The 17,247-nt window shown below is 36.1% G+C and overlaps 1 protein-coding gene and 1 long non-coding RNA gene across 3 annotated transcripts; both read right to left on the bottom strand.

Moving 5' to 3' along the window:
• Window positions 1-4,592: 4,592 nt before the first annotated feature.
• LOC125272111 lies at window positions 4,593-10,309 on the bottom strand. Its single transcript, XR_007185776.1, has 3 exons — window positions 9,623-10,309; window positions 5,879-5,989; window positions 4,593-5,355 (listed from the first exon to the last, which is right to left on the bottom strand). It is a non-coding gene; the product is annotated as an uncharacterized LOC125272111 (long non-coding RNA).
• Window positions 10,310-13,545: 3,236 nt separating this feature from the next.
• Window positions 13,546-15,600, bottom strand: hand2 (heart and neural crest derivatives expressed 2). Of its 2 annotated transcripts, none has more exons than XM_048196708.1 (3): window positions 15,370-15,600; window positions 14,561-15,018; window positions 13,546-14,197 (listed from the first exon to the last, which is right to left on the bottom strand). In XM_048196708.1, the coding sequence occupies exons 1-3, from the start codon at window positions 15,395-15,397 to the stop codon at window positions 14,099-14,101; spliced, it is 585 nt and encodes a 194-aa protein (XP_048052665.1). In that variant the 5' UTR covers window positions 15,398-15,600; the 3' UTR covers window positions 13,546-14,098. The 2 variants fall into 2 exon arrangements, with proteins under 2 accessions (XP_048052665.1, XP_048052664.1); XM_048196707.1 differs by having other exon boundaries at window positions 14,561-15,107.
• Window positions 15,601-17,247: the final 1,647 nt, after the last annotated feature.

Raw genomic sequence — 17,247 nt, forward strand, 5'->3', positions numbered from 1 at the left:
TTGCGCAAAGACCTTGCTTCGTAACCTTCCAATGATAAATGCTGGGGTACTGAATATTAATTAGGTAGTCTTCACGTTGCCAAAGGACGTTGCATTAGCACGGAGAAAGCTTGGCTCATGAATTATTAACTTCATAAATATTCAGGAACACTCCTTCACGTCAAGCCCTTCTCTCTACCAGATCTCTAGCAAACCAGATCTCCGCTGCGCTCTAGCGGCCAGATCGTGTAATAACCGTGGACATCACAGCAGATCACTAAAGTTGCAGAAACAGACAGAAGACGTCGCACTCGTTGTCCTCCCAAAAATGGTTCTGTAAGGTGTCAGTTTGTCGCATCTTATTCAGTCATTTAGTAATGCTATGGCAGTCTCGATCCTTGAAGACTTTTTTTGTAGACGGGTTAGATGGGATTGTTGTGTAGGCTATTATTCCAAGCAGGAAAGAAATAACAATGCCTGCATTTTACATAAAGAAGAGAAAATGAGAATAATTCACATGTTGTTGTTTTTTTCCCCTAAAGCGACAGGGCTGTCAAGCAATTCCACATAATGATTTTTTTTTTTTTTCAGCTTAAGCCCTATTTTTAAGATAGTTCCTTTTTATTCAATTATGTTTGCATTCCTTTATATTGCAGTTAGTCACTTAGTCAAAGTAGGCCTAGTTATAGCTAGCTACTTAGTATTACGTGGCATGCATCTTTTTTTAGCAACATTTCTCTAGCAGTGTGGCTACAATGAATTGTTGATCTGTCGAAGGTGCACGAATACAGAATACAGATGGTCAAAAGCTTTTGCTAATTTACAAACATATTTGTTTAGATTACGAAATTAACCCTCATTTGTGCATCGGGGTCAATATGTTTCCTTTGTTAAAAAAAAAAAAAAAAAAATGGTTCCCTTAATTTCTATCTATACACACACAAAAAAACCTTTTAGGATTTAGTTGTTCTGAAGGAATGTATATAGAAAGCCACAATCGTCTCGAAAATGAATGGAAAATGCGAAAAAAAAAAAGTTTTTTTTTTATTTTTCATTTGTAAAAAAAAAAATAAAAATCCAGAAATCTGAAAATTTCCACACAGAAATGGAGGCAAACTAGAGCACAAATGCAATGTAGGAAACACACACACACACACACACACACACACACACACACACACACACACACACACACACACACACACACACACAGAGAGAGAGAGAGAGAGAGAGAGAGAGAGAGAGAGAGAGAGAGAGAGAGAGAGAGAATTTGGCAAATAAAATTAGCCACAAATGCAGAACAAAGATATAAAGGGGTGAGACCTAATACACACACACACACACACACACACACACACACACACACACACACACGCTTTTATAATGTATCACAAAAGTTATGATTAGAGCAGAGCAGTTGGCCACATCCAGTAAAATAAATGGATCTCAATGGCCCTCTGCTGGTCAAAACAATTTATTTCTTAAACTGTAATTCTTTTAGGTTAATCTCTAACCAGCAGATGGCAGAATTCTACACCTAACATCTATCAATATCCAGAAACAACTTATATTTAATTTAGATCACCATTTAAGTGATTTTTTCATAAAAATGTAATATTTCACATGCAAGTTAATGGTGTAGTTGATGAATTTTGTGGTAAATAGTTACAAAAGTACTTCGTATCTCCAGCATTAATGTAGCCTATAGCTAGATGAGAAGTAAACAGAAATATATATATATATTTTTGGGGGGTCATATTGAACCCAAACACACTGAGTGTAAGCAGGAAACTAGGAGCATGTGAGGGTTAAGCTTTTGAGAACCGTTCTGTATGTAGGCCTAGCCAATTTTACCTACTTGTGCAGACAAACCCCAATGGACTTCCACATAACACGCAACGACCACAAGGTGGCACTCTTACCCTATGTTCTTATCCTATTTTCCAAAAGGTCTGGATCATCAACAGCTATATGGATAAAAGACTCGCAACTTATTCACAAATAATCAATGGTTTAGAAATATTTATGCGGACTGTTATTCATATGATCCGTTACTGCTTTTTAAACTAGGCCTATAGAAATAAAATAAAGGCAAGTAGCCAAAGACCCCCCACCACCACCCACACCACCCCCAGTTACACGATGTGCAGTGTTTTAAACATCAGACAAAAACTTATGCACTTATGAAATCCTTTCAGTTTCGATCACTATTGGGACCCAATGTGAATAATTGTATATTTAGCATAGCCTTCCTTCTTCAATAAAGTGTTACAGTAATAATTTTCTGCAGAACAGAAGACTATTTGGGGGAAATAAATTTGCTACTACATCATGAGCATGGTTTTTAGTGCAACCTTAATTGATCGTTGTTGTGGAAAGAAAATTGACGATGCTGTTCACTGCTAGTGATTGTGAACAGTGACAGTTTCAGTAGTGGCTATTTGACAGCTCTAATCACACAAGGTTTGTTCTCTAATCGCTCTGAGATCAGTGTCATAACAGCAATCATTTTTAAAGCTCCCGCTGAATCCTATAGACTGAAACAGCGTTTCTAGATCACCATATGTTTACGTAGTAGCCTATTCAGTCCTTTTGAGTTTTTTTTTTATTATTATTATTAACAGGCTACTAGTCTGGCAGTGCATTTTCATTTCGTTATTTATATTTAACATTTTATTAGAGTCACAATTTAGTAGAAACTGGCTTGCATTTTGCTGCATAACAGTATCATCCAGGGCTGCGCTTCCCAAAGCATCGTAAGCCTAAATTGATCGTAAAGACCATTGGTGGCAATTGATCAACTTATGATGCTTTTGGGAAACGCAGCCCTGGTTTCTTAAAACAATATTTAATCGTCTTCATAGCATTATTATGAACGAATGGTTGGGAATCTATGATATTTTTCCAAAATTGAAACCCCAAGCAGATTGTAAAAAACGATCGAACGAATAATCGAAGTAAATCGCAAGGAGAATCACCTGCAGGACCACCGCAAAATTACACTAGTTCATTTATGTAGGCTATGCAGTGACTTTTATATTTTTCATATAGGCCTATAGTGTGAATTCAGTTGGATTGGGACACTTTTCCCCAGTCATCTCAATGGCAAAAGTGTCCCAATCTAGCTAAATTCACCCCAGCGTTTATTTACAAGTTTTTATTTGTAATTGTGTAATGCATGTACGTGTGCTTTTATTTATTTATTTTTTTGTTGAATATGAAATAAAAAAATAGAATAGGCTTATAATTAAATGATGTACCCTGAGTAGTAGACCATTGATTCAAACAAAGTGTTAAACAATGCTGCCATTGCCAGTATAGTCACAGGGCTTCAGTGACCCTGGAGGCTTGCAACTCGAACCACAAATCTGAGAAAATTAAACATCGAAAACGCATTGGCATTCAGACCAATGGAGCAGTGGCTGTGTAAAAGTAGGGTTAGATCGTTCTGCACAAAACAATCGCAGTAATATTTAGGAAGAAAATAAGTTGAATATTTAAGAAAATTAGTTTAGCCTGAAACTTTGCCATTCAGGTAATTTACAAGCTATTATAACCTGCCGCAAAACGTTGTGAAAAACGCTATAGGCTACAAATAAAATGACTTTACATTTCACCATTTAATATCCTAAACATCAGCGACTCTTGTCGCACTGTTCTCACCTTCGTGTGAAGTAGCTACATTTTAGGGAAACCCACATAGCCTAAGTTACGAATATGTGAGCTACCACGATGAAGGGCCAAAATCAATCTGGATTTGCAGCATAGGTAGCCTATGTATCTACACGAATTTGCGTTACAATCACAGCACAGATTGGGATTATCACTTTAAAGGAATTTTTTTGTGCAGTGTCCTAAAATTGTGCCAGCAAAATGACCACTCTCACGTGGAATCAAGGTGTTACGTTTTCCTTTGACCATGATCAAAACCATTCTGCGGCAAGCAATGAAAGCAGTGGGGTGTGGTGTATCACAGTGGCCTGGCCACCCGTGAGAAGTCCTAATACCCTCAGACCTGTGGACTTGTGTGCCCAATAAACATGGGGCCACTGCAGTCCCAAATCAATCTGCCACCCACTTCCTAAATCAATAAGTGCAATGAGAAGCAATGAAAAACGGCAAACAATTTAGTTGCACTTGAGATATTTATAAATGTAATTATAATTATAATTATAATATATATATATATATATATATATATATATATATATATATATATATATATATATATATTATAATTACATTTATAAATTGAGTTTTTCAGTATTAATTCCAGCTCATTCAACCATGACAAAACAAATTGTAAGAAACATTAAAATGTGCCGTAGTATCGTTAATGTTTTAACTTCTATAATGAGGTCTAAATGCTTAGATCAAGCTAGCTACAGTCCTGAAAGCATTTTTTTCCCCCTTTCAATAATATTACATTTAAATATGCATGAATAAATTATCGGTGTTGAAGACACAAATAGTGTCCCGTGGCCGGCTCTTTTATGGGCAAATAACAGTCATATTATTTTTTATTTTAATGGTTAGAATTGTGGGCTGTTTCCCAAAGCACGTACCCGAAAGTGCTCTGGAGCAAGAGCTGAGAGCATCGTAAGGAGGAGACCTATGCAATCATTTGCAGGACAAACTCAAAATTACACCTAAACTTTATATCAGAATCAGAATGAGATTTATTGCCTAGTATGTTTACACAAACAAGGAATTTGTCTCGGTGACAGAAGAAGCTTACAGTGCACAGAACAACAGTAACACGCAATATAAATAAAAAACAAAGATAAGTGAATAAAGAAACATATAACACATCAAAATAAATTACGTAGAACAGTATGACAAAACAGACATGTATGTAAATAAATACATAGCCTATGTAGGCTAAATACGAAAATATGTAATCGTTGCAGTCCAGTCGATACAGTGTGATTTTAATATATCAGTATAGTTTTAATTTTACCAATGACAGTAATGTAATAGGCTATACATACAGAAAAAAAGATAATGGTCAGATAATAAATGGATCAAAAGAATAAAGAGGTAAATAAATGAAATACACTGATTTGGGTATACAGTCAAAGAAGTGGTTTGATTGTTGTAAACAGCTGTAAATTCAGAGGAACTGAATATGTTTAACGGGGAATAGTCTGAGCTTTGCATGCTGATGAAAATATGGATTTGGCGAATGTCCCAAAAGCGCAGCTTCCCGATATGCAACCCGCATAGGCCTACTGGCAACACGGTGAATGTACTCAATATCCTTATCATTGTCCCTTGGTCTTCGAATCCTTGAAGCTTGCACCTCATCCCGCCAAATATTTGTGAAAATGAAACATTGCAAACGAAGCAGTGCTTGTGCTAAAGAAATAAATCATTCTGCAAAAAAATAAAAATTGTTAGGGCTCCATTAAATATTTTAGGCTACATTAAACATTTTCCGGCCATGAAAATTGCTAATATATTTAACATAATGCAAAAAAAAAAAAAAAAAAAAAAAAAAAAATCTATAAGCCCTAATTAAGTTAGAAAAAGAAAGAAAGATCGTAACCACACATTTTAATTGACTGATATTCTAGCATATTGATTGCTTAAAGGAAATGTATCATTCAGTTATAGAAAGCATTTTCGGTGTAAATCTCGAAGGTTTAATTTAGAACGCGTTTTTATAAAAGAAAAAGTTGGAGTTTTGTCTTATTAAAAGCTTCTGGCTTGTTTTTCTCAAGAAACTAAAAAAAAAGTGCTAGGCTATAGTATGATAGTGACGTATTCATTAATAGAGAGGCATTTACTTTTTAGGCCGCTGTCTTTCCAGTATATCCATTAATCATTCAACAGATTCATATATGTCATCTGGACATTTTATGTTTGTTCCATAGAAAAACTGATCTGTGATACAAACCGGAAAACGCTTTGAATGTGAAGAGGAACACAAACTGAAAAATCCAATGTGATCCATGCTGGGAAGGCTTTGCGGTGTAAAATAGAGGGCACCCTTTGTAAATTGGAATGCCTGATGAGACGTGAGAGAGAAACAGAAAGAGAGAGAAAATAAATGTGATAGTAAATGTAAAGAGAGCTCAGAGCTGGAGAGCAGATAGCTGTCATCGCTGTGGTTTAACACAGTCAGCCACAGACTGCTCCAGAAACTCTCCATTACTGCCCATGATGGATGGGAGAGGAACCTATCCCCGGATATACTGGCCTGAGGGGCCCCTGAGTGACAGGAGAACCTGGGGTTGCCATGGTATCACTGTTTCCATGGTTACACCCTGATCTGCTCTTCATTAATGATTCATGAGTTTGCTGTCCTTCCTTCGAAGCCACTCTTCCCAAAAGTCGTAGATAGCACGTTTTAATTGGACACCGGCACTTTACTCTCAACCCCATACTTCACTGTATAGCCACAAGCAGTGACTGAACGTTTGTATTTTACCACATGCCACATGAGGTTATTTTTACAGTCTGTTGTTGCATATGCAATGTCTGTGGAGTGCAAAGTAACAGATGTTTTCATGATTGGAAAACTGACCGGCCATATTGCAGATGAATAAAGAGCTAGGTCCGAGAATTGGTTCACCAGTGAAAATGCTAGAATGCTAGTTTTAGCTCTTGGCTCATCTTCTTGTGTGAGATTATTCATGAATGAATTTTCAGACATGCAATGACTGAAGACATGATTTTTGTGAGTTTTCTTCATTTCAAATCTTTTCATATCATTAAACGACCATGAATATTTGCGAGCAACAACATTTTATTTGCTACTTCCAATTAATTATTGCTTATCTAAAGACTAAATGCCACCAGTCAGTCAGTGAAACACAACCATTATTTTGTGCTTGCATTTTGCACAGTGCACACTGGGTTTAATATAAAGAGCACACAACACGCAGTCAATTCATTTGATTTGTTCAATTAAAAAGTCCAAATAGCCTATTGCTGCATTTGCGTGGATTCATGTGGTTTCTTTGAACTTCGCTTCGCTATTTCTTCCTTCGATAGTTGGTTAGAACCATGAGAGTATCAGAGGGAGATTAAGATATCTTTATAGACCATCAGCAGCATCGCGGCCCCCCTGGGCAATAATGTAGGTGTCTTCTGACTGGCGTCTATACTTGAATGTTTCTCTTTGTGCTCGACGGTAGATTTTGTCTTCTAAATGCATGCTATAATTGGCGATACTGAGAATAGACGTACGCCTATGTTGTAGGCCAAACCAAAAGCAATATTTCCAAGAGTTAGGCTATTAAAAAACTTAAAACTGGTATCCAATATTTCCCGAGAGTGTATGCTTTTACACGCTTTACAGATTATTGTCATTATTATAAAAATAAGTTAAATATTTACGGGCGTGATTGTATCGATTGAATTGAAACGTCAGGCCAGAGGTTTAGTGCCGGTTGGTTCCAACAACAAACGTACAAAATTGCCAAGACAAGTTCAAGGTCATAAACCTAGCTATTTTGTAGTATCTTCTTCGCATTTTTAATATAGAATCACAATCAAAAATCACATCCACATTGTAATAAAAGATTGTTTGAAATTGAATAGAAATTGCAATAGCTTGTGTGCAATTACTGAACTAAGCTCAAGAAGCTTTGATGTAGATAAAATCTAAAAACATTATAAACTATACGAGCTTGAGTATTAACCGAGGAGAGTCTATTCCAGACAGGCCAATGGTTCGAATAGACCGGTATTCAGTTTGTTTAATTGGTCAGTTTAAAAGGTTAACACTGTGAATAATTTGTGTCTGTGATGAACGAAGTCTGTTTATTATTCACTGAAGATGTATTGCACTACCACTCCTATGGGTTCCATTTAAATAAATGGGATAAAGAAAGCGCGAATTTGGTGAGGGTCAGGCAATGTCAATCTGGACGTTTAGCTGAAAAAACATTACTATTAGGCTTAATAGATGGTAATATGAGGCCTACCGTTAATGATTTGATCGCCATCTCCTCACACAACCGTGCATTAGAAGATGAACATAGGATATTTTCACCGTTGAAGCGCTATGAAATTCACAACCACGATATCCATGTGCTGTAAATAAATCTTGAATAGTAACATTTGTCGTTACAGTATCCCCAGACTGCATAATACACTAATAATAATTGCATCTCCACAACGATAACTGCGTATAGCCTAAAGGCTGTCATTTATTAGCATCACTCTTATATAGCCTACAGCAACATTGTATATCACTGAACATTAGGCTATAATGTAAATTGTTTGACATATAAGCATTTCTAGTGGGCATCATTATTTTTAAAGGCCGTGCGTATACTTTTTCGAAGAATGTACCCGCATTCATTTGAATATTTCAGTCTGGCTCAATTTTAGCATATGCTATTGTAAATGAGGCATGTAATAAACAATTATTTACGTAATAAACGTCTCCTGCAAAGATCTATTCGAAGCGCAATTCAGTATTTTCACGTTATCAGGTCGGTTTCTGAAAATGTAGCCGTTTTCATGTGATTTTCCCCCATCTGGATTTATGCTCTCGTTTAAAGGTTTTAAATGTTTATCACCGACAAAACAGAGCAGTCGCCTCATGCTCGCAGGGATAAATGGAGTGTTAGAGGACTCGCTTGAAATGACACGCATGCCCTGACCACTTGGGAGGTCTTTTCCTCTCCTCTCTCAGGCTCAAAAGGCTGCGTGACGGTTTTTATGCAGTATGAGCTTTTTTAATGTGTCTTAAAAAGTCCTTGTGCTCATTGCTGAGCTGTGATGCCAGCTGTTCAGCACGCGTATTCATTTTTCTGAGCTGATTTGAATTTTTTATTCAGTGGGATATTATATTTAGTATAGGCCTATGTAAAACTTTATATTTATATTATATTTTATGGTCTTAAATTAGGTTTAAACCTTGAAGAACGTACAATAGTAGGCCTACATGTAACACCTCATACAATGTGCAATATTTCTTCAATGGCAATATATAGCCTATTTTTACTGTGCAATACATACATTTAATATGTTCATTTATTTTTTTTAATGGGTTTATATATTTAAATGTTTTGCTCTCTGAGAGTTGCCACTCTAAATTTCGCTGTAGCCTACTGTGTACAATGACAATAAAGCATCTTACATCAGCTTTTTGTATAATTTGTTTTAATACACTGAATACAATTATAAATATTTTATATTTATTATAAGATATAAAACATCAAATATAGCCATGCAATATGCCAAGAGTAGCCTACTGTGCAAATCAAGAAACTGCACATATTTTTTTGTAATTACAAAATTAAAAAACCGTTATCATTGTTAAAGGACCATCCTTGTAGAAGCATTTGCTGAATTCTGTCCCCCCGCCAAGTTTTTTTTTAAAGGAAAATAATATGTAGGTAAACAAATTTCAACTTAATTTGTTCACCGCGATACAGTACAAAACCAATACAAGTAGCTATAGCAAAATTTTAATAAAACTAACAGAAACGACAAAAACAGCACATCAACCATAATAATTATTTAAAATGGCTGATTTTCTAATAGTACTGACCTAAAAAGTATATGCTCTTGATCTTGAAATTCCAAGGATCAAAAAAGAAAACTCTTAGTTTTTAATTAGTTTTGTGCCAGTTGTTAATAAACCAACAAATCACTTTATACATTCAAGGTAAATCCAGTTTACCGTAGTAACCATCAGTGATCCTGCCACTAGCTCGTCACGCGCAAGATGTATTGCCATCTCTTCTAGTCAAGCATACCCTGATGGGGCGAAGCGTCTTTATTCCTTCAAAACTCCGCTCATTCTTTCCGCGTTACCGATGTTTGAGGCGTCGGGGCGCAAGAGTGCCTGAAGAACTTTTGGAGGACGGTTTGGAAGAAGAGGGAGTTGTTTCTGTGAGAAACTCAATCTCGCATACAGTAGCGGCCTCCATCTGGGAACTGTCACAACTGACAGCACCACGGGCACTGGCCTGATCTTCCGCGCAACATTCAGAAAGACACAGTACAGTCTCTCAGAATGGCACATTGTCTGGTTGTTTAACTTTCAGAGGAAAACGGCTGACAGGTTATAATCTGATACAGTGGCGCCAACATACGCAGTATTTGGGAAGTTTAGCAGATCGATACGGTTGTCCTGTCAATAAACTCAAGGAAAACTTGTTGGGTCAGTGACTGAGAATCCACTCAGATTCAACAATGAAAGCGACTTTTTGCTAGTAAATTACACATTTATGTGTAAATGTAGGCTACATTAAGATTACGCGTTTACATATGAAAAAGGTAAGAACAAATATCCTAATAGCGTGTCAATTTTTAAATTAATTCAAGAACAAAAGAGGAATTCATAACTTCAGTTTTCGTAGACTATATTTTATTTCTTAGAACATTACCGTTAGGCTACTCTTTAATTAGCCTACTCCTCTTAATGAAAAAAAATAATAATAATAATAAAAAAAAAAAAAAAAAAAAAAAAAAATATATATATATATATATATATATATATATATATATATATATATATATATATATATATATAACGTGTTTAATTAGTCTATAGAATCAGTCAATATCAGACATAGGCCTATTTCTCCCCCTAAACTTGCGGATCAAAATGGCTGTAAATCTCGGCGAAACGCAAGCAAATTCTTAATTAAGTTAGAATGCTATCTCTGCTAGCTATATCGGGACACATTGAAGATATGGGACAAAATTAATTACATTTAATTACACTGAGGTGATCCAGTCTAATCGTCCATGATAAAATACGGTATTCTATGGTTCCATAAAGAATCTTTAACATCCATGGAACCTTGGCATTGCACAAACGGTTCCTTATAGTGGAAAAAATATATTCTTAGACTATTAAAATGTTCGTTACACTAAGAAAAGAAAATAGTTATTTTAAGAACTTTTGTTTTTAAGAGAGTGTGTGCCACTGGTCGGAAAACGATGTCAATAGCTCATATCACGAACCGAACACAAGACAGTGTCCATATAGGCCGTATATGAATATATGAATTTCATTTTAAATTCGCTATAAAGACTGCGACGTTTTTTTTTTTAAAGCACAAACAGACAAAAACCAATCTCTAAATGCTGTATGTGAGTTCGTGGCACTTCTAAAAGCCATCGACTATATTTTTTTGAAAGATTAGATTCTCTTTATTATAAGTTATTTCCAGTGAACGGGTTTCATTCAAGGCTTTTTGTTGGGGAAGAATCACAGGCCTAGTACGTGATTACGTTTACCATATAGGCGCAGGATGGCTCTGTTCTGACGTCAACATGTCTACTAGCCACTGCCGCAGACAGAAAAAAAATGGAGGAGGGCCTTATAAGCTAATGGTTTACAGATGTCTGTAATACCAAGAAAAGGATGCTGTTTGGTCCACGCTTTAAAATATAACACGACATTATTCGAGAACTTTAGTATCATGTTTTGGAAAATGGCAGCGATAAGAGACAAAATCCATTTGTTATTAGGCTGATAAGTGGCTTATGCCATTGGATAACCAATTTGGAATAATATTAGACATATAGCCCACTGAAAATGTATTTATGTGTTTTTTGTTGGTCAGGATTCATAAGCTTTAGAATTAAATAGCCTATATTTATTCATATGGGACATGAGGTGAGGGGAAGTGAGAGATAAGAGCTCTGTACCAACGAAATTGTAGGCTATATTCCAGGATTAGACGACTTTCGTTTGCTTTAGTGCCAGAGGAAATAAGGGCTCCTGACTATACTTTGGGCCTTCAGAAATCATGGTGTCGAATGTAAGATATGTGTTCTTTTCCATTTGGAGAGCCATTCATGTTACAGCAGCAGCAGCAGGTCACAGTGAGGTCACAGTATTATCTGTATTCTTAATCAAGGGAGTACGGACGGTTAATTTTATCTGAGACGCCATCTTGACACTCTCAACAAATTATCTACAATTATTAGCGCATATGACCTGAATCAGACAATACAATGTAAAGTAAGCGGTAATTTAAAGCAATTGGATGGGTCTTAAATTGTCTGTGTGTCTTCCTATCTGAGGAGATTTACTCTCCCGGAGATGTCAGTTTAATTGCATGCCTTTGCTTTAAAAAAAAAAAAAAAAAAAAAAAAAAAAAAAAAAAAGATGCACTAGAGACACTAGAAAAGAAACACTATGAGGCCTGAGCCGAATAGTATAACACACACACACACACACACACAAATCACTAAAAAGCTATAACGTTAAAGAAAAATGAAAAGAAAAAAAAAATCTGGTCTTTAAATAAAACAATGTGTAAAAATGAAGAATCTATAACAAATCACTAATGTTGTATTACGCCATAATTCCAGCTGATAGCCTACTACTGACTCTTGTTATTGTCATCAGAGCCAAAATTCGGTTCGATGAATCGTGGTGCTAACCCTCTCCACCCCAGTGGGAAGTTTCAGCTGCGCGTTTTGATCGGCACATTATCAATCAATTGGACATCCGAGCTGGCTGTTTCTACTGCAAAGTCTGGCCCTCCTCCGTATTTTGTTTTTAACGTCATTTGTGCATTTTCCACTGGCTCCATTAAGTCTGCTCATCAGTCAGTTGTGGAATTAAGCTTTTTGCGCGAAGTCTAAGCGACCCTATGCAGTTTCCGTGTTAGAATTTGGTTTATTAAAATACTGTCATGAGCTACCTAATTAACATTAGCTACACCTCGGGATTTAAGTTTTATATTTCTCTTAATCAGTAGACTATTGTGATTTTTTTTTTATTTTTTATTTTTTATTATTATTATTTTTTTTATACATGAACGGCGTAGTATATCTTTATGGTACAGGCATCGAGGCAAATCATTATTTGATTAATTAAATTAGTCTATAATTTTTCTTTGTTTGGCACCTGCTGCAGAAACCGTATCACCTGTTCAACAAACGTGTTCATTTAATTCTATAATTAATTCACAGCAAATTTCATTTTTTTACACTGGCAAATGTATTACAAATTTAGGTCAATGAAATGCAAATCTCATTAAGATAATGACGATAATATTTATCGCTTATTTTTTATTGTAACACGAAACTACAGACAGTGCTGTTACCTGAAGTAGCTTATCTAACTCGAATTGTAGGCCTGCTTGTAAAAATGAATTACATGTACAGTATAGGCCGATAGCTACTGCTAGCAAGAACGGTAATTATTTGTAGGCTAACTATATTTTTTGGAGTATCTAAGTGTTGCAAGAATCAAAGGCAAACTGTGCACAACAGCCACATTGCTGACACTTACTGCAAATGTAAATACTCGTCTTTAAAACGCTAGATTACCTTTGAAAAAGCCAAAATGTCTCGAAGCGGGACAGTTTGGGTTGCGTGTGGGAATCATTCTGTTTGTGCTCGAGGAGCTGCTGGGTACCGAGTGAGTGCTGTTTGATTTGACTGTCAAGTTAATGTAAGTATAATTGAAAATACGTTCAACAGCCTCTCTAGGCTCTGAAACGTATCATTAATTTCTATACTGTAGTCTGTGTTCTGCTTACGAACAGCACATATCTTCTCTGATTAATTATTAAGTATGCAATTTACTGAGTGGCACCTTTTAAGTTAAATTACATTTCAATACAACAAAAGGTCTAAGATCGTTAAAAACACAGTGGTTTATTGAATTAATTACATTGTTTACATCTCCAATATTATTTAAATTTTGTGTCTCTGGACGGAAGTGCACTGGGTGGACTCAACAGTTGTTTCAGACACCAGCATTGTACGACCACAAAATGACATTATAACACTTCATGACATTTTCAAATAAAACATTTACTATATCATAACATCGACTAATCTTCCTCATAATTAAAGGAGAGAGAGAGAGAGAGAGAGAGAGAGACAGAGATAGATACTGAAAGTGATAGAGAGGCAGAAAGAGACAGAACTTCACGTACTCCTTAGTGGCAGATATCTCATTTTGATTCACAATGGGACAAGAAAACAAACAATGATAAACCAATATCAGACAGCAACATACAATTTCTTACCAAGAGAGTATCCTCCTTCTAAAATGGAATGGTTTTTCCTCAAATATCCACTGTCCGTAGCGGGAAATTGCACATAAATATTCCATTAAATAAAGTGAGAGAACAACTAAAATGAGTTCAGAGGGCCTCATTTCGTGTCTTTTGCATTAGTCTCATTGTTTCAGTTCCAATGCCCATACATGCTGCGGCCAACCAGTTCTCCCTTTAGTTTTCTTGTCATTGCTGCTCCCTGAACTTTTCAAAACGTCATTCTGTGAAGAAAGAACAGAAAAGTTATTATTTATATAGCTACCTATTGCACGCTATACCAAACTTCATCAATCTACAGGCCACGGTAAAGACAGCAAATGTGTTGGCTAATTGTTTTTACTCAACAAAGATACAGGCACAACAACATTCACAAAATAGATTTTTTTTTTTTCACATAATAATATTTAGGATTTTATATAAAAGTCAAAGCAAGTGTCCATTATATTTTATATATATCGTAGTGCTACTTCTTTTAACTTACATGTTTACGTAATACATTATAAGTCCCATATTTCCATAAACTTTATTATATAGGCCTACTCCGCGAAGTTTATGGAGATCTATTTACTCTGTTTAGATCTTACCATTTCCTTCTTTCGCCTTTCTTCTTTGGCGTCTGTCTTTTTGAATTCCGCTTTGAAGGCCTCTGCTTCCCCGTTCTGTTCGTCTTTGTCCAGTATGTCCATAAGGTAAGCAATATAACTGGTTGCCAAACGAAGGGTTTTGATTTTGGACAGCTTCGTATCCGCGGGCACGTTGGGAATGCATTCCCTGAGTTCTGCAAAGGCGCTGTTGATGCTCTGAGTCCTGCGCCTCTCCTTTCGGTTTGCCGTGGGTCTGCGTTTCACTGGTCGGGGTCCCATTCCAACCGCGCCGGCGCCCGGTACTCCTCCGTAGTGCGAGTGGTCGAGCCCGGGGGCTCCTGTTGAGTATTCGGGACTATACGAGGGTGCCATCGTGTAGTCTGGAGGAGACATCTCCGGATGGCTGATAAGCCACCCATGAAAATAGGGGGGTTCTTCATGACAGCGACTGGCAGCAGCTGCAGCAGCGAAGGAATAGCCATCATGATGCATCACCGGGTGGTGGGGAAACCCTCCAACTAAACTCATGGCGACAGATTAGTGTACCCTACGGCGAAACACGGACGGAGTACGCTTTAGCTCTCAGATTGTGCGTACTTTGTCTTGACGATTTAGACACTGGCTGTGTCCCCATAAAAAGTGTGCATTTGTTGCTTTCTAACAGAATGTAAAAATGCAGTCCTACTTAGCCTATTTGTCCATAACAAAGATATCGCTGACAATATAGCAGATCATTAACGGATGAACAAAACAGGCTTCGGCTGTAACTGCACTCGAGTTATTAGGCTACTGAAAAATCATTTACTTACACTTATATTCTCCACTGCAAATATCCATCACGAGAAAGTTCCATTGCTAATGGTTATTAATGTTTTTGCGGAGTTCAGAGCCTTTTTCTGAATTTCACACCCGCTGTGGAATCAATGAGCGTTGGATGGAAAAAGTTCCAATCCCAGTCGATGGTGTGCACGCAATTCGCAGCCCTGATTCACTCTGTAGATGCAGGAGAATTCCGCCGTTTGATCTCCATGTCAGCTACATCTTTAGAGCTGCTTGGGTTCATATATGTCGTCAAAACTGTTCTCAGCCAATAACGTTGAAGAGGAGGAGGGACATGAATTGCATCGTTAGGGTGTTTACGCTCGCAAATTGCATGAACCCTTGCAAAGATAGCATAGCCTATATGTATAAAATGTAGAACAAAATATGAAATGCATGCGAAAAGGGGCTGGTAACATATGCCATGTTTGTGTTATATATTTTATATAATTTTATATAGGCCTATGTGTGTGCCAAGGCTGACAATGACATTTAGGCCTATTTTTATTTTTTAATTCATTTTAAATATAGTATAGTCCTATTTATGTGCGTGTGCCACATGCAATACCGCCAGTCTTTTGCACGTTTAATTTAAAGCCTTAATGTATAAATAGGTTTGGAAAAATGCTTTTTGAGATAAGTAGTTATTAAATATTGGTATAAGATGTTTTTTTTAACAAATAGGATCCAAAGAGACAGATCATATTTAAACTGATTCCTGGTTAAGAACTTTCTGAACTTATTTTTTTTATTTTTTTATTATTATTACTGCCTCTTGAAGAAAAAAAAAAAAAAAAAAAAAAAAAAAAGGAAAAGCAAAGTGCAGACCAACAGATTTGCCATTTAAATAGACGTTCAAACTTATCCTATTCATTCTCTCATAGCCACTGTATAGCTACTATGCATATAGACCTAATAATCTGTACTACTTTAGGTCGTCTATAAAATAACCTTTTTGAAAAAAAAAAAAAAAAAAAAAATACAAACAGCGTAATTTTTTATAAGTTAAGTATAAGGCCAATATGCTGAACTTTAAATGTCGAAATACCTTCAACATAAAACTAAATATTTAATCTATATTGGCTACACATTCAGTAGGCTATATGAAACGAGAAATGTTTTTCAGTTGTTGATTGGATGTCTTTTCCTTCCCGTATTAAGCTTAACTTAGTGTTTTGCATGAAAATGTTTAATGAACCTATAAAAAAACACACAATATACATACAAACAAATATAGAACAAAATGATAATAATAATAAAAATGTACGCCTAAATGTAACATAAAATGCATACAATAATATTGTTAAAGCATTTAATCGTTTTGACGGCATTTGAAATTTCTGACAAAAATGATCAAACGCCATCGTCACCTTAATTAATTTTTTCATTATTATATTTGATAAATCAATAGGCCTATCAACACTGTTTCATCGTGTAAAGTCCAGTTGAGGGCGTAGTTGAAAATTGATTGGCACAATTAAAATTAAGACATCATCAAGAACAGCCCAAAGATTTTGACTGTAATAAATGTTTATGTCGTATGTTTGTATACGAAACACTTTACAAGAATTATGTTTCCTGGATCTGTTAATCTTCAATTGGCCGTTCATTTTTCACGACATCCATGTTTGAACACATAATTTGAAATGTGGTGTAGTTCGAACTGAATCCAAACGACTTTGCAATTCTGAACAGGATTGGTTGTAATGCCTCTTGTACCGTGCATATATCAGTGTTGACTGCATGTGAGCCGTTTCAGGGGACTTGGAGCTGACATTTGAGTCGTTTTATTTTGACAGTTCACAGTGTATTCCTCCAGGTGCCAAGTATAACAGCTATGCCAAACAATGTGTGAATATCTATGGGCA

Source organism: Megalobrama amblycephala, linkage group LG7 (genome assembly GCF_018812025.1).
Source record: "Megalobrama amblycephala isolate DHTTF-2021 linkage group LG7, ASM1881202v1, whole genome shotgun sequence".
Lineage (NCBI taxonomy): Eukaryota > Metazoa > Chordata > Actinopteri > Cypriniformes > Xenocyprididae > Megalobrama > Megalobrama amblycephala.